Source organism: Mycteria americana, chromosome 1 (genome assembly GCF_035582795.1).
Source record: "Mycteria americana isolate JAX WOST 10 ecotype Jacksonville Zoo and Gardens chromosome 1, USCA_MyAme_1.0, whole genome shotgun sequence".
Lineage (NCBI taxonomy): Eukaryota > Metazoa > Chordata > Aves > Ciconiiformes > Ciconiidae > Mycteria > Mycteria americana.
The window spans coordinates 198,427,239-198,450,564 of record NC_134365.1 but is presented as its reverse complement, the minus strand read 5'-3'; the positions used below and the strand labels follow the sequence as shown (position 1 = coordinate 198,450,564).

General features: G+C 43.9%; 2 protein-coding genes across 7 annotated transcripts in view; one reads left to right on the top strand and one right to left on the bottom strand.

Annotated features, from left to right (window-relative positions):
* USPL1 (ubiquitin specific peptidase like 1) overlaps nt 1–23,326 on the top strand; it is a 422,463-nt gene that overhangs the window by 204,443 nt on the left and 194,694 nt on the right. The window lies entirely within an intron of this gene.
* KATNAL1 (katanin catalytic subunit A1 like 1) overlaps nt 7,241–23,326 on the bottom strand; it is a 43,919-nt gene continuing 27,833 nt past the window's right edge. For 2 of the 6 annotated variants that reach the window (XM_075490803.1, XM_075490807.1), the window contains 7 exons: nt 22,495–22,619; nt 21,887–21,992; nt 16,922–17,080; nt 15,937–16,063; nt 14,846–14,980; nt 12,435–12,561; nt 7,241–10,923 (listed from right to left, as the gene is read on the bottom strand). In XM_075490803.1, coding sequence (XP_075346918.1) covers nt 10,725–10,923; nt 12,435–12,561; nt 14,846–14,980; nt 15,937–16,063; nt 16,922–17,080; nt 21,887–21,992; nt 22,495–22,619 — 978 coding nt within the window. In that variant the 3' untranslated portion in view covers nt 7,241–10,724. The remainder of the gene's footprint in view (nt 10,924–12,434; nt 12,562–14,845; nt 14,981–15,936; nt 16,064–16,921; nt 17,081–21,886; nt 21,993–22,494; nt 22,620–23,326) is intronic. The other 4 variants (XR_012773791.1, XM_075490804.1, XM_075490805.1 and 1 more) reach the window with 4 other exon arrangements.

Below are 23,326 nucleotides of genomic sequence, written 5' to 3'. Positions count from 1 at the left end.
GAATGAGAACACATGAACCCAAATGATTTTATTGCTGGTTGGAGCACAAGTGCAGCCTGCCTATATCCTGCCAAAACTCCACAGCTTGAGAGGAAGGAGCCAAAAGTTATATACCAAAGAGGGAAAAAAGGCTTCCCAGCCTCACAGGCAACCAGAAGAAGCCACGCAGGACAGATTTATAAAATAAAGCATGGTGCAAAGAAACACCTCTTTCCAACACCCCCTTCTCCCTTGTCCTCCCCTCCTGAGGCTCAGATTTGTTAATAAGTTTTGTTAAGGAAGGAACAGACATGGGCAGTGTCCATCTCTTACCACCTCTCCTAAACCGGTCGTTGCACTGCAGGGTATTGTCAGAAAGCCACTTGCCGACCCTGGCCGGGCCATGCTACGTGCGAAAGCCAGGCTGTCCCCCACCCTTCCCATTGCCCAGCGTACCTGCACAGCAGATCCACTGGCAACTGTTGGGCAGGAGTGGTCTGAGGGAAAGGTGACTGTGTTTCAGCATCCAAGGGATGCATTGGTCCGAGGGAAAGATGCTGCAGAAATTATGTGAGGATGCATCGGTACAACAGTCAGAGCGCTGGGTGTTCAGCCTTCCTTGGGCCCTTGATAACTCCCAAATTTCCCATGCCTTCCTCTCTCTTGCTAAAGGAAGAATCCCCTCTGCTGTCTCCTGGCAGATCCTGCCTAATTAGTACCAGCATCTACAGCTCCCCTAGAAAAATGTCTCTGTCCTGCCCCATCTCCCCCTGCTCATGGTGTTTGCCAGGAAGGGCCAGGATGAAGGCGCGCAGCCTCCGTGCTTCCATGCTACCAACTCAGTCTCACTGCTTCGAGTGTGCTGGTCCCACTTGGCCAGGCTGGGCTAACTTTGGTTCGGGAAAAACTAAAACCACAAGCCTTGCAGGGACCAAGCAGGGGTTTTAACCATCTGCACAGGAGGACTGCATTGAGACAGAGCTTGGGATCGACTTAGATACCAGGATGGTTACGGGTGTGTGTGCTCTGTGTCTGTACCCAAGACACTGAGGGACCACGGGACATCTGAAGGTAGGTAACCACCCAGTTGCAATGCTGGTGGGAAAGTGAGGGCAAGGGGCACTGAGGAGATACAGACCAACAGAGAGAGGTTCTTCTCACCCAAAATTCGTCATCTAAACTGCTTCCCCTTGACTCCCTGTATAATAAATGGCACTCTGGAGGCCCTGCTCATCTGATCCTGGAGAAGGCATCTCAGATGCATCAGGTAACTCTCATCCTAAGTTTACCCATTTCACTCCACTGACTCTACAGGGAGTCTGGGTGACCAGCTCAGACACAAATATCTGCAAGTGGGCACGAGGAGCTCCAAACTCAGGCCCCTAGAGCAGCCATGGATCCTAACAGGGGCAGTTGCATCATGATCCCGAGACTCGCTCCAGCAGCAGGAACTCCTGCCACCAGTCTCTTCCCCATCCTGTCCCACAATCCTTCCCCAGTTATGTTCAACACCGTCTCAAGCAAGCATGACACCCCTTTGGGAAGCCATGTGGTGGGCTCTGTCAGGTGCATCCAGACACAAGTTTGTTCCTGTCCGTTACCAAATCCAGCCAAGCATTGTTTTCTTAAGTGTGACAGAATTTCTTTGTCCTCTTAAAACTGCTCTGCACCACTAGGAAAATTCTGGCCAGGCGGCCTGCAGGTAACTCCTAGCAGAAGGTCTGAGAGCTGAAACAAGGTATAAAATACCTCTAGTTGGAAGAAGTCTTTGAGAAGCAGAGTTGCTGGGTCTTTAATGAGAGGCAAAGCCTTCATGTTCCCAGGGTCCCCAAACCCTCTGCAGCGAAACCGTGGATGTCTACACGCAGCCGCTGCGGGCTGCCGGCACACCCACGCACAGTCCCAGCAGAGCAACATGACTGAAAAACCACGGAACCATCCCCGTCCCTGAGGAGCGGGAGCGCAATAGCTTTATTCCCACCTTGGCTGTAACTACCACCACCAGATATGAAGGGAATCTGCTGAACAGACTCAATCTAAGTAGGTTCATTTTTTTGTATAATAGGGTTTCTGGTGCCAAACGCTTAACAGCTCCCTTTGGGAGGCTGCAGTTTTTGTTTCTGGACAGCTTGAGAGGAAGGAGCATGCCCTGGGGAGCCATGTACCAGAGCACAGAGCAACGGGGTACTCGTGGCAGTGGGGACCTGGGTGTGAGCGCCAGGAGAACCCAGGTCTGGCTGGGCTCCGTGCATACACAGGAGAAAGGCAGGGACAGGGAGACGGGCAGAAGGTAGATGTGATCCACCCTGTCACTCCACACTCACACTCAGCCCTGGTTAGTGCTGCCCGTGCTACTCCTGGAGCTTGTTAGCCGGTCCCAAATCTCTTCTTCCCCTTTGTCTGGGCAGCATCCAAACATCCCCAGAAATGCTGTGGTCTCAAACCGTGTGGGTGCACCTACCTGCACCCCCTGTGAACAGAATATCCAAATCTTTTCTCTTGCCATCACCTGGAGAGCTCCTGCACCTTCCCCCCTTCCCTGTGTATCCCACTGCCTACGATCGTCTCAGTTCCCTAATGAGCCCTAGTTGCTGCGCAACAACAATATACCTAAGCCTTCTGCCCTCCTGTAGGTCATACAACCAAATACGTGGTTTATTTGCTTGATTTACAGCAACATACTGTAATGGCAATTTCTTTTTTTCCTTGCCTTACTGGGTAACTTGCTGTGTGCGGCTTATGGACCCATCGTGCACACTTCTGGTGATCTCTATTAAAAAAACAAACAGGCTCAAGTGGAAAGAAAGGTTGCTGAAGAGGATCCGTCTTATAAAAGAGACCGAAGGAGGTTGTACAGTCTAACAAAGCACAAGGTGTTGCTTTATATGATGATTCTATAAATACACTCAGGGATGGAGGATAAATACCAGGGAATAAGAACTATTTGTTAGAAGACAGCATTAGCACAAGATCAGATGGACACAAATCAAGTGTGAACTTATTTAGATTGGAAACTAGTAGAAAGTTTCCAAACCATCTGTGAGAACACAAAACATCTGGATATGCCACAGAGCTGGAAAAGGCCTCCTGGGTCACTGGCTGCGGTGGGCTCTACTCCATCTTAAAACTGATTAGTTTTTCATCCGTTCCTTTGTTTTAAAATAAGTTTCCTGCTCTTCTCCCATCTACGTCCGTATTGCGTATCTGGGGGAGTGCTCTTCCCTCTCCTCACCATTGACTTCCCTTGCCTGGACCGGGCGGGCACACAGGGACGCAGCCCGGCGTGCGTCCTACCTGCCACTGCCTGACCTCCTCCTCCAGCATCTCCCCAGCCGAAGCTGTTTGCTCTCGCACGCCTCGCTTGGGTTGCGTCTCGCAAAAGCACAGCTGCCCGGGCGGGTGAAGGAGGTGAGCGCGGGCAGGGCGCCCAGCATTTGCTTAAGCTGGGCGGGTTCCCAGTTTAAATAAATCTAAATTCCCAGGATCTAGAGAGGGAGGCTGACCCAGAAGCGCTGCCGGTGTGCTGCTGGCAGCCCTGCCAGCGGAGGGGCCAGCGGCCTGCCCCGCTCCCCCCAGGCCCAGGCGTGTGGATCCATCGCGCAGGGCAGGAGCGCGTGAATCGCAGCGCTCAGCTCCTCGGCAAGGGGGAAGGAGCCCGGTCCCCCAGCACCGCGGTAGAAATGTCTAATTAGATACAACAGAGGGATAGATATGCATACTCAGGGACCTTTCTACATAAGCATAAATTAAGGAAAGCCAAATATTTATTTTAAATGGCTGTGCCATATGCTGATGAAATGCTAATCTGCACAGAAAAAAACACACTGTAAATAAACTCCCCAGAAGCACCTCGCATTCACTGAGCTTCATCTTTCTGAGCAAACTAACAAGAAGAAAATAAAATCAACAGCATCCATTATAGACTCCCTTCCATAAGAAATTCAGGCAAGCTTAGGATGACATGGGCCAGTGCTTTTCAAACGATCATCTGCAGCCCCCCAGAGCACCACGGGCTATTTGTTAAGGGTCTGCAGAAGGTATTTAAGAAAAACAAACTTGCCGTGTTTAATTCGCAATACAGGGATCTTCGGCCTCAGTAGAAAAAATGCTAGGGGGCTGCAAATCAAAAACAACTGAAAAACACTATTGTATGCTTTAGGATCAGGAACTGGGAGTCAGAGGGACAGTTTTGTCTCCTCCACTGACCCCAGGACCTTGGGTGACTTCACCTCCACCTCTCTCCTCATCCTACTACCACCTCAACTCCCCATAAGCATTTGGAGCATCTCTTCTTGTGCACCCGAACGGTACCCAGCACAACAGAGCCCTAGGACCCTACAGAAACACACCACTGTTAACATCCCTTTACTCTTCTAGCCCTCCAAAAACACTCTGGCCCCAGCATATCCCAAAGTTTGAAGACATTTCAAGATGGGAAGAAAGCTATTAGGAAGTCAAATTTGATTACGTAAAAGGCAGGTTTTGTAGTGGCCGTAACAAACCGGCCCTGGAGATTGGCATGTTTTTAAGCAGCAAGGCTGGGCGATGAAACCTGTCGGCAGCGCCTGCAGTTGGTTTCCTTTGTTCACCAAGCCACTTCCACCCTCTTACATACGTTCTCCTCACTGGCAAAGATGCAAAGAGCACCGTTTTTATCAACATGCATATTGCAGTGTTGTCAGCAGCTCCTTAAGGTTATTCCCTTTTTTTTCTCCGTTATATTTATAAATGCTGTGCAGAGTTGCTATGGTTTCTGTTACCGCCAGTCCAATTGGTATTCAGTGCAGTTCCTCTCACCTTCACCATTCGGGTGACCTTTACTTCACAAGGAAGATCTCATGCCATCAGCCCGTTCAATTAGATGTCACACAACACGCTGTGCAAGAACACCAACCGCTAAGCAAAAGAGGGCTCTGTGGAACCAGTTCATCTGCAAAGGCTGTCTGAGAGACGGATAAACAATGGTAATTATTTCAAAACAAATTGGAACCAGAAAGCACAACCCAGCAGTGTAATTGCTAGACAAAAAGGAAAGGCACAAAAAGACGAAATTTCAGCTCCCAACATCTTGGGTACTCCGGTATCTTCCTCTAGGCAAATATTTTTCTACCTTTCTTGCTCTCCAAAGTCAAGTTCAAAAACCTCGTACTTTCAAGACAGTTTCGTTTACATCAGTTGAACAACTTATGCAAGGGACTGCTCACTAATGGGACCAACACAGTCGTAATCCGGTAGTAGGAATTTCTCTCTTTGCCAAACTAATATTCTAAATATTATATTTAAGCGACTTTGCACTAAGCTGCACTACTTACTGTACAGCCAGACAGCCAAGCAGGATGCATGATGCTTTCCTCCAAAAGTCAGCATGCTGGGCACAGGCTCAGCAGCTTCATGTACCAACCAGATCATGGGATCCCCAAAACCCTAACCCAGACACTGAACAAAAAGCCCATGGCTTCCCCCTAACTCAGAGAAAAATGTTCCTACCACAACAAAGAAGTCACAAACACACAAATGCCAGAAAATCGAGCTTGGACACAATACGACCCTAACCCTGCCCGCGCAGTAGGAATAGGAACATCCCCACACTTTGCCTCTTCAGAACTTTCCTTGTGGCACTTCCTTGGCTGTTGAGGTAAGTGTTCTTGCACTGGGCAACCAGGCTAGCCAAGACACCTCATCCCTTATGCTTTTAATGCTAGCTGGGGCCTTCTAAAGAAGAGGAAAATTGCCTGGATCTTTCCAAGACACCTAGGTGCAGACACGTAGGAGCGTGGCGCTTTAGCTGATCAAAAGACAGCTCTGTATTGCACAAAAGGAGCTCCTCTATTATAGGTACTGAACAACCGTGTATGCGGTAAGTGGGTCAGAAGAACAGGACACAACCAGCATATAAAACCAGGCTGGCTTAGAACACAGAGAGGGTCAAATGCCCCTGTGCTGTGGGAGGTGGGAACATCCCTGCTGCTGCAGCTCTGTCCGCTACGGTTCGCGTGGAAGTCGGGCTCTGAAACACGGGTGATTGAGGCACCCGCAGCCACAGCCAAGCTGTTGCACAGTGCTCTCATGAAACACAACGCGAGCCGGGAAAAAGACAGTGTGCCACATTCTCTGAATCGAAGCATCTCTCTGCCTTCGCTATCACCAACATGGGTGGCTTTACGCAGTCGGTGTTATTCCATCAGAGGGCTACCGAGGCTACTCCTGCCCAGCGTGGCTGCAGCCTGGGTTGACAGCGTTGTTCGGTGGGCGGCTCACAGGGAGCTGCTGCCACAGTGCTGACGCCCGCTTTACAGCAGCAAGTTAATCTGCACTCCCAGGCTCCTTGCTTGCTCCTTGGTAGCACTTTCACCTGCGTGTTCATCATGTTCTTATCTGTCACTACAGATCCGAAAAAATTCTCAGTCCACAAACTGATGCAGGGTAATTTATTCCAAAAACAGACAAAAAGAAATTCACTATTTCCTCTGCTGCTTCCACCTCCTTGTGCCTGGACTGTACAGCTAAGTCTTTGCTTGCTTGATGGAGGACTTCTTTAGAGCACACAAGCTCTTTCATCTTTACCATGATCAGAACAAGTCAGTGCACCTTTGTATTTCACAGTCTCTTTTAAACCGGGGTGAGCTGAACTTTCTATGCAAAGATTTGACCTCTCCTGAAATCCCTTGATCAGCAATTTCCCTTGCTCGCTCTTTCATGCTTGAGGCATTATGAAACACTGGAAACTACACATACTTTCATAAGGAAGTTAGTTAGAAAATTCAAATAATCAACTCAGTCCCAAGAGACTTGGGGTCTCTTTCCAAGTTTGAAAGCTCTTTCCTAACAGAAGTTTCGCTCTTGAAAGACGTCTGGTTAGCAGGCAGCTGATGATATAGCTTCTCTGGAGCCTGATTATACTTCCAGCTCAGGGGCAAGTAATAAAAAAGGCTGGCCAGCCCTGTGAGGTCCAAATCAGGTGCTAACACTGAACATCTGCTGGGGCCTCCGCTCTCCTCTCCCCCACCCTCCTTCCGTGTGCCGGTCATTGGAGCATTCCCCATTTTATAGCTTGTGGCAATGAAAGGCCAATTTAAGAGGCAAAGCATTGCTGACAGCGTTATCCAAAAAAACCAGACTCTGCTTTAACTGCTCTTCATCCAGGACTTCGGTGAATCCAACACCACTGTTACATGCTGAAAAAATCTGCATTGTGTGGCAGCCTTTGGAAACAGTTGCCAGCAAAACATTCACAGCCCAACCCGAGCGAGACAAAGAGACTCTACATGTACATTTATTACTTCATACAACCAGATTGCTTATTGTACAAAAACTAACAGTGCCACCCAAGAGGGCCTTCACAGATGTTTAGAAAGAGACACGTAAACACAGCTTTAAAACACGTTTTAATTTAGGTACAAACTACTGAAGCACCACACATTGTGTGCGTATATGTACACATACACACGTGTGCACATGTATCGCCATACAGACATAGACCGAACAAATTGTCACAGCAGGCTGTGATATGCTCGTACATTGCTCTCCCAGGAATCCAACATCCCTACACAAGGGTCTCCCCCAGTGGGACACGAACTGGACTTACGCTGAGCCATAAGCTCATCCTTAGGGCCTCGAGCTGCTGCTCCTGTTGGCCTGGCCTTCCTTCCTTGGTTGCTTCTTGCTGCACCCCACTGCTGGCTCCCCTCTTGAGTTAATAACCCAATCTCCAAGCCCACCCAGGTGAGTGCACCAGAGTGACCTGGTAAAGATGCAAGGGTCAGCATACAGGGTCAGATCCCTATTCTGAAAAGTCTCAGCAGGGAAGGGATGGTCTCTGTCTCAGGGGGTGCCTGATCTAGCAGGGCCAAAGTCACAGGTGTAATGCTTGGGCACAACCATCATACATATAAACATCTACAGCCTGGAAACTTTCTCTTTTCTGTTCTGCAGCAGTAAAGGATGTATGGACCTGTACAGGAAAAACATTGGGGTAGAAATTATGACCTTTAGAGAAAAAGACAACAGCACCTGAATAATTCCTGCTAGAGGGAATGCCCAGTACAGTGAATTTTGCTTAACATCCAAGAGGGAAGTTTAACGCCTTAAGGTAGAAAGTTCATCAAAGAGCTAAGGAATGACATTTTTGCTAAATGCTGTGCTTTCATCAGCAGGAAGGGGACTGCTGCTTGCAATATGAAATGGAGAAAACTGGTACTTAGACCTTTCTAAGCAGCAACTGCTGAATGCCAGCACTGCTCTTGGGCAGCTGAACAGGGTAAGTTATTGGCATTCATGTCTATGCCCTTCTAGATCTTGCTCGTGTAGACTAAGCTCCTTGGGCAGCAATGGCCTCTCTAGTGAGAGATGCTCAAGTGCTAATCCGGCATTGGCCACAAAAGATTCACATAGCTTTACTAATTTCTACTGCAGTAAAACAAACAAACAAAAAAAAAAGAGTAACAGCTGCAGCCTACCACTTTCATAATGAAGAAATGATAGACTGTAGCAAGGTTTTCAAAGCTTTTTCTCTATAAAGTCCAGTTATTCCCTGGGAGGAACAGACTAGCCCTGGTAGGAATTTATCCAAAAATTATGGAGTCAACACAGCTTCTACTTGCTCATCTTCCAATGCAGAGAGAACTGTTCCTTTTAGTATGACAGCCGCAGGTATGGTGAATCCCAAGGGCTCTACTGTGCCGTTAGTGCAAACCGATGAGGAAATAAGCAACTGGAGCTTTTATTCTCCCTGTAGGTAAAGAGGGTAAAAGCTGATGCTCTTCCTGCACGAACCTCCCTGTCCAGGAGTGTAACAGGGCCTAATGCTAGCCAGCAGAGATGCTCCGTCCTTCAAAAGATATCAACAGCAGCTGTACCTCAACCAGTCTGGGAGCCCTAGAAGGTATTTTTCTGGAGTGCCACATGGAAACATGCTTCTAAAGCCCCAACTGAGTTTCAAGTCAAATGCAAGATTGGCAGAATATCCATGGTGTTCCTCCATGCAAATTGGGACAGCCCTTTAAAATGACAGGATCAATCCGAGACATGGTCTTCACATACAATGGAAGAAAAACGAATACTGACAGACAAAACAGCAATTGTAAAACAGCTTTAGAAGTCACTCACATAATCAGATAGATGCTGCAGAGGTGTCATGCACATATCCTGACAGTCCTTGCTATTGAACAGCAGACAAGCTTGAGCAGCATTTGCCTTAGTAGTTCACATGCCGTGGCCCAAGAGACCAGTGTGCTGAATTACTGACGTTATTTGGAACTTCTAGGAACTAGCAAAAAGGAACAAATAAGGATATATTCCCATTCAAGAGGAGGCGTTCTCTGTTTCTTACTCCAGTTTGCCACATCTGGCTATGCCACTAGGAGTCTCAGCAGAGAGCCAAAGGGCAGAATTTGGCTCAGCAACTCATATCCACGATACTTCCAGCCTAGCTCACAAAATCACCAAAAATTTGAGAGCTTGCATATTCCTCTGTAAATTTAATCTCTCCTTCTCATTCCTACCACAGGAAACCTTCATATGTCAGACTCACAGCCCAAGTCTGTGAAAAGCTCATATAGTCAGCATGACAGTTATACTCTAGAGAGAGGATTTCACATGCTAGAGTTTATAACCCAACCCTTCTCATCCCTGCACTTGTACATGGGAAGGGAAGAAACAGGTAAGAACATAAATGAGATCGTACAGATTATTTTCCCCTAAATCAATAACATTTATACATTTTTAAGAAATCTTCATTAAAAAAAAATTAAGCATGAACAGTCTACAACAAAACCAGGTGCAAATTCCATTGCCTAGTAAAGCTAGGAAAGAGTTCATGTCTAATCAGAAGTGGAAGTCCACAACCATGTGTTTTAAGGACAGCCTTGTGTTTTAAAGACAGCCTTGATATTAGTGTCTTTACTGTATTAAACTCTTGGTACTTAAATAATAATAGTAATAATAATATCTAGACAGCACAGACAAAGTATAGGATGACACATAAGCATAAAAGTGCAAGATGTAACTTAAGTCGAAGTGTCTACTGGTCAAACTGGTACAAACTATGTTCAGAGATCAAGCATAAACCGCAGAGAGCAATCAAGGCCCTTTTCTTTTCCTCTCATTTCCATCAGAAATCATCACAGGTAACATCAGTCCAGCCTGAAGTGACATCGATTCCAAATAGGTGTACATGAAAGGAAAGCCGAGCCCATGTCTTGATGGAAAACTGATCCTCATTTCCTCTGCGTAATGCCAATTAATCCACAGGCTTTGCTCTGAATATCCGGGCAGAAAGAGAGAGAACAGTAACTTCGATGCCACATTCAAGGGAGGCAGAGTCAGCAGCTCAACAGAAACGTAGCACTTAAGAGCAGGGGGTACAACGAGTCCTTGTTAGCTCCTCTGGAGTCACATCCCCCAGCTGATTCATTGATTCCAGCCATGAAAGGTGACTACGAGGAGGTTAAGTAACACTGCTCTTCATTGGAAAAATAAAAAGATTATCCTCACAAGTATAATTTTTCCCTTCCTGTTTGTCTTATTTTACTATTTCAGAGATAAAATATCTTTTACAATACCAGCTCATTATTGTGTTCATTCCCTTTAAAGGCAAATGAAGTTTAAAAGATCTTGTCACCAGAAGGGGGTGGGATAGGGGCAGAGGCAGACCTTTTTATTAAACCTTTAAAAAGATTTCTAACTCATTCTGCAAGTGAAAACAACAAAAGCCATAAAACTCCAGCAAAGGAGAGCTGTCACTGAGATTAAGCAGATCCAAACTCCACCATCCATTTTTCATACTTCTCCAGGTCTGCAGCAGAAACAGATTTGGAGATTTTCTTCAGAGCCAGCTCAAAGTCCCCCTTGGTAACCGGCATCTGAAGCTCCTCTTTAGAAAGTGCACGAATCTCTTCTGGAGTTAAGCCGTTAATACGTCGTCTCATTGCCATTAAAGAGGCATCCCTGGAAATACAAGACAATGTATGGGAGCTAATTGCTAGCAGCATGTGCTGCAAGCCTATGAATTTTGATTGTATTCTCTTGCTAGAAACCACTGGCAGGAACACTTAAGAGAGCATTTATTTACCATAGAAGATGTGGTTCACATCTTTCTTAGCTTCCATGTTCCCAGATCACTACATTAATTCAACATAAAGAATGCATTGGCACCAAAACCCATTTAAGCATATGGTAAATGTGCAGAAATAATTAAAACTATAAAACTGAAAACCTTTTACAATGATTCATAGAGGCGAAATTTTACAACTTCAGTGCAGAAAAGGGCAGGGTGGGAGAGGAACTGCACTCAAAGACTTTATTTCTTTTTTTCTTTTTTTTTTTTTAAAGTAGTCTGGATTTTACACCCCCATCCCCTTAGATTTCAACCTTCTCCCCACCATGTAGCACAAAAGGACAGTCAGCCCAGGTCTGTTGCCTGCTCGCACATAGCACCTGAATCTGTAAAGGGCAGAGCAGGAGGCATCAGCCACTAGCATCATGTGGCCCTCCAGGGCTGAGGCCATCGTGCCTGTGGCTCCTCATGCTCTACCTGCTCCACGACTCCTCCCCAGCTCAGAGGCTGCCAGCATGGCCCACTGGCATGGAGAATACTGCTCATTTCTCACACCATGGCCCACATGCAGTCTGAAATTACATTTTCTCTTTCCCCAGGTTTTTCCCAGCAAGGGATAACACAGGCCTCAGGGAGAACAGGTAATTTAACTATTGCACTGCATGACACACACCAAGTTTTCAAAACCATAGAGTCATTTCACAATTTCAGCAAAGCAGCAGGGGAAGAAAAAAAATCCCAAGCCATGTTCTTAAAGGATCGGTTTCTCTTGGCAGGGATCCTAACATTGTAAGGGACATAGACTTCCTACCAATAAGTTTTTCCAAATACCTATCCTCCACCAGAAAAGCCTCATTTGTCAAAAAATGAAACAAATTGTGGGAACAAGATGGAAATAAATTCAATACTAATGCTATAAACTATCTGTATCACCCTTGCACCTAGAAGATTCAGGCAGAAACCAAGACTGTGCTGCAGTGGGGGCTGTCCAAACATAGAGCATATAGAAGCCCTAAAGACGTATTCTGTGAAAGGTTCCTTTGCATCACAAAATTCTAGCTCTTAAACTCATGGGATTTAAAAAAAAAAAAAACAAAAAAAAACAAACCTGTTTTGCACTACATTAACAAATATTCAGTAAATGCAGACAATGGTAACACGAGATTGGCTCCATTTTTTTCTCTTCAGAGCCAAGAAAACTTAACCACATCTCATACAGAGACTCCATGGTCTTTAGACTGCTCCACATGACAGTAATGCATGGCTTCAGTAAATAGATTTGGGCCTCAAACATAGTCACTGTTAGCACGGCTTCAGCTGTAGTGGGTATTGCCTTTCATCACACAATGTAAATGATGACTTTCCATGCAGTTTTATTTACAAATTAAGGGGGATGAAATACCTGCAAACATTAGTGATGTCAGCACCAGAATACCCTTCAATCTTCTCAGCAATTTCTTCAAGGCTGATATCAGGATCCAGTTCTACCTCCCGAAGATTAATCTTAAGTAGTTCTGCTCTGCCTTTTGCTAAAACATAAAAATACTTGTTTGAAGACTTGCAAGGGTAACATTAAAAAAAGAAATAAACACAACTTAAAAGGGTTTAATATAAGAAAAGAGACAGAACAACATAGTAAAGTGTGCTATCAAATACAGTAAAGTATATGGTTAAAAGTAGTATATTAAGACAGTATACTCTTGAGACATTTTCCAAAGTCATACGTCATTAAAAATGTCTGTTATGTCTCAGGTGACAAAGCATTTGGTCACATACTACCCAAGGGCACAAAAGCACAATCCTGCAAATGTCTGCTTCTTCTCACATCCCTTTGGATTCACTCACTGTTCAAGTGTTTGACTGCGTATTATTCACAAAGTTTCATTGAAACCACAATGAGTATTCTATTAACAGAGCTTGAGACAGCACAAACCCCTTAACAATAGGCTGAACTTTAAGCATATGTTTAAGCACTTTACTCAGTTGGGACCCAAGAAAGCTGCTGAAGCCTGATAGAAAACAGATACATTAATACAGTAAACATATTAATATATTTACAATACAAATGTCCTGGTATCCCACTTTCAGACCTAGATGCAGTGTGAACACAGTGATAACCAGCTGCGTAAATGAGCACTTACGCAGCCAATTAACCATTTTTCTTCAAGAGGGCATGTGCCTACGTGCATTTGGGTACATAAGTTAAGCAGCCTAGGCTTATAAGAGGGAATTCACATTTGACAGCTTAGGCCTCAGTGTAACTCTGCACAAGGGTGGTAAAGAAGAGGACGAATGCTTTCCTGGCTTTTACTGTACAGAAAAATATACCAGCTCAGCACCTTTATTTCCACAGTGACCGACTTTTATGACCTAGAAAAGAGGACAACCACAACAGAAGAAATAGCAGTAGGAAAGGCTAAAAGTCTTAAGGAAATATCCACACTTCTGTTTTATTTATTGATGTCCGTAATTAAAAAAAAGGGGGGAGGGGAAATAGAAAAGACATTAGAAAGCTTGTCTAAAGCTGCTGGTTTTGTGTGCTTTGCAGAACTGTCAAGAATATAGTTATCAATCACACATAACTGGCACTAGCTGTAAAATGGGGATTTATTATTTACAGAGCACAATGTACATACAGCATACCTGCAGAGAGCATCCTGTATCAGAGAACATTCTTCTAATCTTTGCTATGGGACTAAGCAAGTCCTTGCAGTATTTTGAAAATGAAACATGGTAGAATATAGACTTGCATCAAATTCCACAATATACAGGTGTATATATGACATATCACTTTTTCAGTTAAAATGCCTGAGTACATCAAATCACACAGCACAGTTATAAATGCATCACTTAGACTTGCCCAGAACAGCTCAACATTCTTATTTACAGAACAGATGCAACAGAACGTAAGATTGGAAATAAAACTGCAGCACATCTTGTATGTTGTCCAGGGTGTAATACACTGTGTCAAAAAACCAATCTTGTTTAATTAGAAACAAGATCTGATAGGATTTTAAACTAATTGGTCATAAAGACAGGTATCCTGTTAGGAGCTGTTACCACCTGTAAGCTGCAAAGACAAGCTGTACAACTATTAAGTGTCCTTATACCTGCTACACTCAATCACAACTGCTGTCACCATGAACACGCATCTTGTTATCTTGAGTGCTCATGCAGGGAGATGAGACATCCACTATACCAAGAAGAAACGAAGCTATGCAAACTTCAAGTGATAGGAATCTCAAAATTAATAGGACAGGTGAATGACAGCTAGGAAAGACAATACAAGCTGAGACATCTTAGGGCAGGAAAGCAATCAGCCCGCTGCATTCTGAGTGACTCGAAGCACAGTCATAAAGGCGAGCAAGCAGTGATTTACAATGAACTAAGCCTGTAAGTGAAAATTCATGGATCCACTTCTTTGCATTTGTCTGCAAGGGCACAGAGTGCATTTGCAATATTTCTAAACATGTCCAAAGACTGCCTTTGATGATCACTCAAGGACTGACTGTTAAACATTTAAAATAATTCCAGGCTCATTAAAACTAACTCTCTTTCAAAATGTAAGAGCCCATCAATGGGCTTGCAATGAAATGCTGCAGCTCTTTGTTTTTAAGCCCCCAAGCAAGTAGTATTTTTTTTCTTTCTCTCACTCTCTTTAAAAATAAAGCCACCCAGCCAAATGATTAACCCCTGAATTTCACTGCTCATCACAAAAACATCATGATTCCTCCTAAACCCAACAGTCCTGCAGTAGTCCTAAGCTCATGTTGCAAAGGCCATTTTAAAGGAAAACACTCGTAGCAAACATACCTGTGGGCAAAGGTATATAAATCCTCTTCTCCAGTCTCCGTCGGAGAGCTTCATCGATATCCCAGGGAAAATTTGTAGCTGCTAATACCATAACCATCTTGGAAGGATCATCATTTTCCAGAGCACCACCTACCCCTGCAAGCACAACAGTTTAGAGACATTTCACTCCACAGCTCTTACTGATTGAGATGCTTGATAAGAAACACTGCGCAGACAAACATTGCAAAAGCTTGGACTAAGCTAAGCAACAGCTCTATGTAGTCCTAGTGCTGCTTTCCAAAATTCCCATAGCTTAGGTGTGACAAGGCCATCATTGTCACAGAGAGGGGGACAATTCGTTCTTTTGCTGAGTCAGGGGAGGCCTTTCTTTGCCAGTGCTAATAACACACTCATATGTGAGCATAGCCGTACTAGTCCCACCAAAAGTGCTATCTCTGTCAAATCTGGCCATAGAAGAAATAGAAATCACTCCTTGACCTCCCAAATGAGGACTGCAAAGAAATTATCACTTTGGGGCAAAAAGTTGCCTATCCTGAGTTTACCACAATGAAGCTGTGCATTTGAGGACATTATAAATAGTAACAACTGCAATACAGAGGTGGTTATCAAACCACTACGCCATACAATATTCCTCAGATGGTCATCCTCGTTATGTGCACCTGCATGGAACAGGTACTAAATCTGAATAAAAGGGTAATATTAGCTGCCACCACAGAATACAGCAAAATCAGATCTCACAATGGGGTCCCTGAGCTGGAAACTCTAGCAAAGGGGAGAAATTTGTTTAAATTGCATCAAAATTAAAGACCTGTACTAAACTGCACGAATCTCCATTATCTGCTTCTCCTAGAGTCTGTCTCTTAAATATGAGTTTTCAATTTACCATCAAAATGGCCATTTTAGAAAAAAATAAAGCAGAACACCCTTTCCAGTCATCTGCCTTCAAACAGTCCAAAAATACACTACTCTCAAATTCTGCCTTATTTTTCCCAATCCATAAAGCCAGGTTTTCCAGATTGCTCAAGTTCTTACATTCCCACCTGTAAAGAAACAGCACCCCAGCCCCAAACGCGGATCTAAACACTCGTTACCATCCATTTGCACAAGCAGCTCTGACTTCACTCTGCGACTCGCCTCGTGTTCGTCAGACGTGCCTCTGCGGCTGCAGATGGAATCTATCTCATCAATGAAGATTGTTGTTGGAGCATAAAACCTCGCCTTTATTCAAATGAAAACATCACTATTAAGGCTGAAGCAGCAAGCACAGGCCCTCATCAGACCACGACCCAGTCCCACTAGACATGCTACACACATAGCTTCCCTGCCTGTCACAAGAAAATAATTCAAGATCTTGATTTACAAACTGTTTGGCATATGGTTAAGTTTAAATTGTGCTACTCAAGTCACGGGTCTTTCAGTGTTGGTTGGTTTTCCTCAGCAACTAATTTTGCAAAAAGGAATACAATCAAAATACAGGAAGTTTTTCATGTCCAGGTTTTTCTGCAGTGAGGGGAAAGCCCAGGAGACAGAATGGAGCTCAGCCTGTCTCAACAGAGACAGGTTTTAACTGAGAGTATGGCAGAAGTGCAGCAAGGATCCCAAAGAGGTGAATGACCCTTCAGCATAGGTCCACATGGGCATGTCCTTCACATACCCCACATGATGGACTGCACCCAAACCTTCACCGAGAGCCTTGTGTCCATCGTTCAGAACAGAAACAGAGCTAAAACATGTATTGCTTCTAGAATAACAGTTCCCAATCCCTTCCAATTTCCAATCTACTTCCTATGGGCTTATCCCATAACTGAATAAGAACTGAATTTCTGTCAAGATCACGACTCTACATCTAGTCTGTAAAACGCTATCCTAAACGTGGGTGATGAACCATTTCCTTCTTAATCCTCAACGACATATCAGAAAAGGATGCAAACACAGAGATTGTGCCTTTCTATCTGGTTGAGGGGGTGTCAGTGCAATGAACTCCACGCTTCCAACACGCTACTAGAGGGGCAGGAAACAAAGGGAGATTTCCCTTCTCACCTTAGCAATCCCCAGATCACATCATTGAGGACATACCATTTCAAACAAGAGGCGGACCAGCTTCTCAGACTCGCCCCTGTATTTAGATGTCAGGGTAGAGGAAGATACATTGAAGAACGTTGTTCCACATTCTGTAGCAACAGCTTTTGCTAGCATTGTTTTGCCAGTGCCAGGAGGACCAACCATCAGCACACCCTGAAAGGTGAAAACAAAGGTAATGGACAACAAATAAACAAACTTTGCAATTGGTACTCTACGCTACATCTCAATATGATCCAAGATCTGTATTTTAATTGTTTAATAACACAATTGCCATCAGTGGAAAACAAAAGACAAGAATCCTGCTTTCGAGAACTGCCTAGAAATGCTCTGGGATTTATTCTTCTTACCACTCCACCGGAGAATGAATCACAAAAGCCAGTAACTGTTGCTGCATCTATCACCTGGGAAGTGGACAACAGATTTACAGCCTTATTCTGAATCAGACAGAGCTTGGACTTGAACTTAGGCATTTCCCAACTCACGAGGGGCTGCACATGCAGATGAAGAGAGTGACTTCTTCATTTTGGAACAAAGGCCCCTTCATGAAGAAAGCTTCACAGAAACCAAAATACTTTTGCACAAAGTTGTGTTCCCTCAGTAGAGCATTCTTCTACAGAAAAACATTTTGCCAAAAAATCGTGATGATGTGTATGTATGAATCTGGTTGATTTTTACATTTAAGTATGAACGAGAGCATTCACTGAAAACAAGGGTTTGTCACACTGTTTAATCTCTCCATCTCAGTGCTTCTATGGCCATATTACTGCATCTTAGCAATTCCTGGATGGAACACCATCCTCACCACACTGTTGGATGGTAGAAGAGCACTGCTATTTCTATTTCACAGAGAAGCAACTGTGGCTCATGTGGACTACCGCTCAGTCCCACAAAAAGCCTAATATGAACCTCAGTGATTATTCAAAAAGCTTTAAACTAGAAAACTGAACTAAAATTGTTAAGTCCCAGATTAGTATCCACATCATCAGACTGTCCTTCTATCTGTGGTCTATCTGAAAGACAGAGTAAGGAGTACACATCTCTCCAGCTCAGCACATTCACCCATCATTACGCAAGCAGGTTTTTAGCTAGACACACAGTGCTCTCAGGACCCAAGTTAAGATCGTAGCACTGAGACTGGTTAATCACTCTTGATAATATTTCTAAATGCAGTTATCTTTATGGATAGTCTTTCCAACCCTTGCAGCAGCAGCGCTGGAGAAGGACAAGACACTGTTCCATCCCTGTACAGCACTAGAATAAGGCACTGTGATTTCGAGCATGGCACCATGAAAATGTAGTGCCCAAGGAGCTTGGGTTTTTTTCCCCTCTCAACTGCAAGACCTTATTACATGCTAACAAGAGTTTCCTAAAGTAAAGTTGTACTGTGTTGCAAGGGTAATCAAATTAGCTAGAATTAGAACTGCACATCATAATGTGCTTTGCAATTAATAACTTACATAAAATGCCACAGCAATAAAATATCTGTTAAATGCAAGCCACACAGCAAATTAGATTTCATCTGTTCCTCACAAAAATTTACTTCAAAAGCACAAAGAATGACATGGAAGAGATCTATAAAAACAAATCAACCGGGAACGCAATTATTCAAAAATGTACTATTCAAAAGCAATAGCCTCGCTGTACTCCATTTTCCATTAACTCTTAATACCTTTATTGCCATTTAACACTTAGCTAATGCAAGCTCAACATACATTCATTGGTAAATTAAGTTAGAAACGTTCACACTCCATCCATACAGCTAACAGTCCAATGTCACTCCTCAGGCTGCCCAAGGTTTCCTAAGCTCCAGAGCAGCAAGCATAAAAAGTAAATGGACTCTTTTTCTCCCCATGAACATTCAGACATATACTGTGATTTGAGTTGCTGCATAGTCATACTGATATTATAATAATATTGCAAGTACAACCCTGGAGTAACTGAGTGAAAATTACTCAGCCTGTGATGTGCAGGTCAGAGATGACTTACTGTTCTCTCCAAGTTTCAAATGTGTTTGTTCAATATTTTAAAACAAGCTTCACCTCAATTCAAATCACACTTGACTCCTGTGTTTGACAAACTGTGTTTACTGCAGGACCTGGTGATACAAGGGACTAATGTCATTTTTTGGATATTGCTTTGGTCCTCCATTATTATGGAAGGTCAAATTCTGGCTTCAGCTACGCATACCGCTCACTGCTGAAATCAAAGCCCGTCACTTCGCACCTCCTGTGTAACTATTACAGTGAGCATTACCTAGCATGTGATACTGGTGGCATTAAATATGTGCATAACAGAGGTGCAGAGCAGCCACACCAGGTGTAAAGCCAGGGGAAAACCAAGCTCGCTGGGGATAAAGATGACAGAAATATCAGTTAATGAAAAAACGAAAAAACAAAACAAACAAAAAAACCCCAAAAAAACTTGAGTTCTCAGCAAAACAAGATGTGCATGGTTTCAAACAGAAACACATCGGATCAAATTGCTCTTTCTCTCTGCAAACTAGGAGGCTGCCACTTACTCACTAGTTAAAATGCTTGACAAACACAAAGACTTCTTTATTCTTCCTCTAAGGCTCTGTTAATCCAAAGTATTCCAATAAGAAGCTGAAATGCACCGCAGGGAGTAAGTGTTCTGATGAAATCACTGCAGGGTTACTTCTTGTTGTTGTAACAATCACTAGCAGAGCAGTGGGAAGCACAGCGAGCAACTGGGCCTTCTTGGCACAAAATAGTTCGGAGGAAAAGAGCGAGCAAGCCTGTGGACACTCAGAAACCCGTGGCTGCAAATATACAGCACCTGTGTTGAATCAGGGAAGACAGCTGGCTCCTTCATACAGGGCACTGTCCTCTGAATACAGACACAAACTGTGAGGGCTGTCTTGGGAATTGTTCTCAGGAGAGTCTGAACATCCAAAACCAGATTTGGCTGCCTTTTCCCTGAATTATTGTCCTGAATGCCTAGGCTCAACAAATGCCTGCTGCTACACTGATTACTGCAAGAAACAGTCTTCCCTTCAAAACTTCTCATCCTTGTAGCACAGTCAGAGGTCAACAGTAGGGAAAATACATGCTGTTCCGTGTGAAAAATAAATTCAGAAGAGTTACAGCTTCACAAGTCACCAGGGAAAAGGCTAACAATGAAGACTTTTCATGGACTCGTCAGACATCAATTTGCATTTCAGACTGACGAGAGGAAATAACCTTAAAATTTCTTTCCATGTCCACAACCACCTAGTTTTCAGAGGCAACACTGCTCAGTAGGAAAAGATAATCTTACGCAGAGAGACAGAGACTGTAATTCTTTAAAATACCACGCTGTTGTTTCTTTACCCACTGCCACAATACTTGGAGACAGGGCCAGTGGCACTCTTCATGTTCCCTGCAGTCTGCTGAGATACCTGCCTTAAAGACAGATGGCCACTACATCCTCTAGGCATGTTAATAGGTGAAAAAAAGCATAGCAGCTCTTCACTCCCTTAGAAGTTTTTTGGGACTGGACAGATGGGGCTGTGTAGTCTACAATAAGGGTATGGATCAACTTCCTCTATGCCAAGAGGAAAAGAGAGAGATTCAGCTGTTCAAAAGAGACTAAAATCTCACCCTACACTTGTAACCCACGATATGTAGGCTCTGTCCAAGATGACAGCTTGGTTAACCTTAAGGTTAACCTCAAGCCCACTGGTACTGACCACAAGCACTCTAAACCCCAAAGGCCATATAGCCTGGGGCTAGGTTTGGGCTGTCCCCCTGCAACTCAGTAAAACCTCCAAGAACAGCCCTCAAGCAGCAATCTCCCACTACCACCATCAGCTCCCACTCTTTCCGACTTCCCCTCTTCAGTGTCTGTAGACACAAGCCCCAAGAATGACAGTCTTCTGCTCATCAATTCCCACAGGGCTTTGTTTCATAAATAAGCAGAATAAGGGGGATCTAGGACTGGCTCACGCTGGAGGAAGACAGCTTTGAGGGTCAGACCGACATATAAGCCAAGGAAGTACGAGGACCAAGCAGAAAAAGACAGGGCAAGTGTTAGCAACACAAAGTCTGACACGCTGCTGAATCAGCATACTAAAACACAGAAACTACTCACGTACACAGCATTCCCTACACATGCCATTGCCTTGCAGGCTCAGAATAACAATTTGCAGTCTCTTTTCCCCAGTAATCCTTCTCAGTAACCAGAAACCCCTTGTGTTGTGACTAGTTATTCCCAAAACAAGTGTCAATCCATCCCACAACAAAAGCAAGATAATTTTATTTTCTGTTTACAGAAACGCTCAGCAACTTCCTCTCTCCTCTTCCTTTTTAGCTCTAAGCAAGGCCCAGATTGGGCTAACCTCTGGTCCATCAGCCAAGCCAGCTCAGTCCTATATCCTTCCTGTTGCACCACTTGCAGCTCATTCTCCCACTTTGAATTTCCCCACTCCAGCAGTAACTATGCCCACCTGCAAATGTAACTGCAAAGCTAAATCATTACTCAGATTAGCCTCCTCTCTCCTTGCTTCCTTGCACCATCCAGCCTGCAGTTTGCAGTCTGAGTGATAGATAGTTGGCACATGCAGAATAAAACAGTCCAAGGACTGCTTTCCTCTGTGAAGTGTTGGAAGAGTAGCCACCATAATCCTAAGCAGAGCTGTCTCCTAAGCATTTCTGCTTCTGTCAGTATACCCTATATGCTTGCTCACACATGCAGGCTGACATATAGAAAGTATTAAAATGTCAACAAGCTATGGCTGAGTAAATACAAAAGAATTATTATTTACTGTAAAGCCCGCATTAACTTCCAGCTGTTTCTTTCAGTGCATTTTACATGAACCATTATGAGAAGATTTCATGAACAAATTCCTGATCTTTCCCATTTGCCTTTTTAGGTTTCTGCTACAGACATCCACACACATTACAGCAGCAGACATATATAACTACAGCTTGCCATTTACTAAAACACCAAATAAATTCCCACCTTCCAAGGTCTTCTGATCCCTTTGAAAAAATCAGGCATCCACATTGGAAGAACAACAGCTTCTCTTAATAATTTCTTGGCTTCTTCCAAATCCGCTATGTCATCCCTGTGCAAGATGAAGAAACTTGCATAAGATTCCTGTACACCAGTATTTCTTCTATTTTTATACAAGAAAAATAGAAAAGCTTTCAACTTAGTACCATCTCTTTTAGCATGCTAGTATATGCCTCATGAGAGCACTCCTATAATCCTGTGACCTAAAATTGAATCCACTTTTGGAAGGTAGGGAAAAAATGATTTTCAATTCAAGTTACCCAGAGCTGCTTAATTAAAAATTGTTTTGGACAATGGGAACACCAAAGCAGTATCTTTAAAGTTCTCTGGAGTGTACTTTCATTTCAGCAGTACCTGTAATGGATGTACTGCACATAATATCGGTTAGCAAGAAAAGCTTAACTGTAATCAAATTACTCAACTGTTAAAACCAAAAGACCTTGTTTCACTTATCTGTAGATTATGATGGGTCCCTGTTTTAAGAGTTAGGAGATAGATAATTTCTCTCCTTCTCCACACTACCAAAAACACTTGAATTGAGAAAATCCTCATACCAATGAATGCTCGGATTCCTTGATACAATGTCCCTTTCGAGAGCTTCAACCAAGTCTTTGTCATAACCCGCTCCATCAAATTTTTGAATTTCCCCATCACCAACTTCCTGGGTTATTTTCTTTCCCTAGAAATGGAAGTAATACAGGCTCATAAGGACATTATTCTTTCAACATATCCTTTACTAGCAATATATAGCAATGTTGTCTGGTTCACTTCTGTAGAAGCCACAAGAAGGTATCAAGCTTTAACACAGCTACCTCAGCACCATGATGGCCAGCAAAACCAATGTGTTCACACCCTACACTCCACAAAGAGTCCCCAAACACCTGTGGTTGCTTCTACCACAACAGCACCATGCTTCCTTCATAGATGCAGCTCACAGTGATATAAACCCCATCAGAGCTCATTACATATCACAGTTGGTTGGTTGGTTTTAAAGCAGCAAACCAGACTCTCTTAACAGTGCTAAACCACTCTTTAGACAACTGACATTTCCTGGCCAGCCAAAGGCACAAATGCAGAAACAGCCTCACAAAGCAGGCTGTGTCATGACTTAATGCCACATTAACTCCTGGCTGAAGACCAGAGCATCCAAAGCATATTGTGAAGATGCTACACCTGCCACACTACCAACCAGAGCTAAACAACTGGCACCCCATCATCACTGAAAAGGAACACAAAAGCTGCTACGCCCCTTGTCTTTGATGGAGGAAAATCAAGAAGATTCTCTCCCCTTGTTTAATTAAAGCCTTCCTGCCCAGCAATTTCTCCTTTCCTCAACTGCAAACTATCTATTTCCCTCCTCTTATTCACAGGCCAGCTCCATAAACA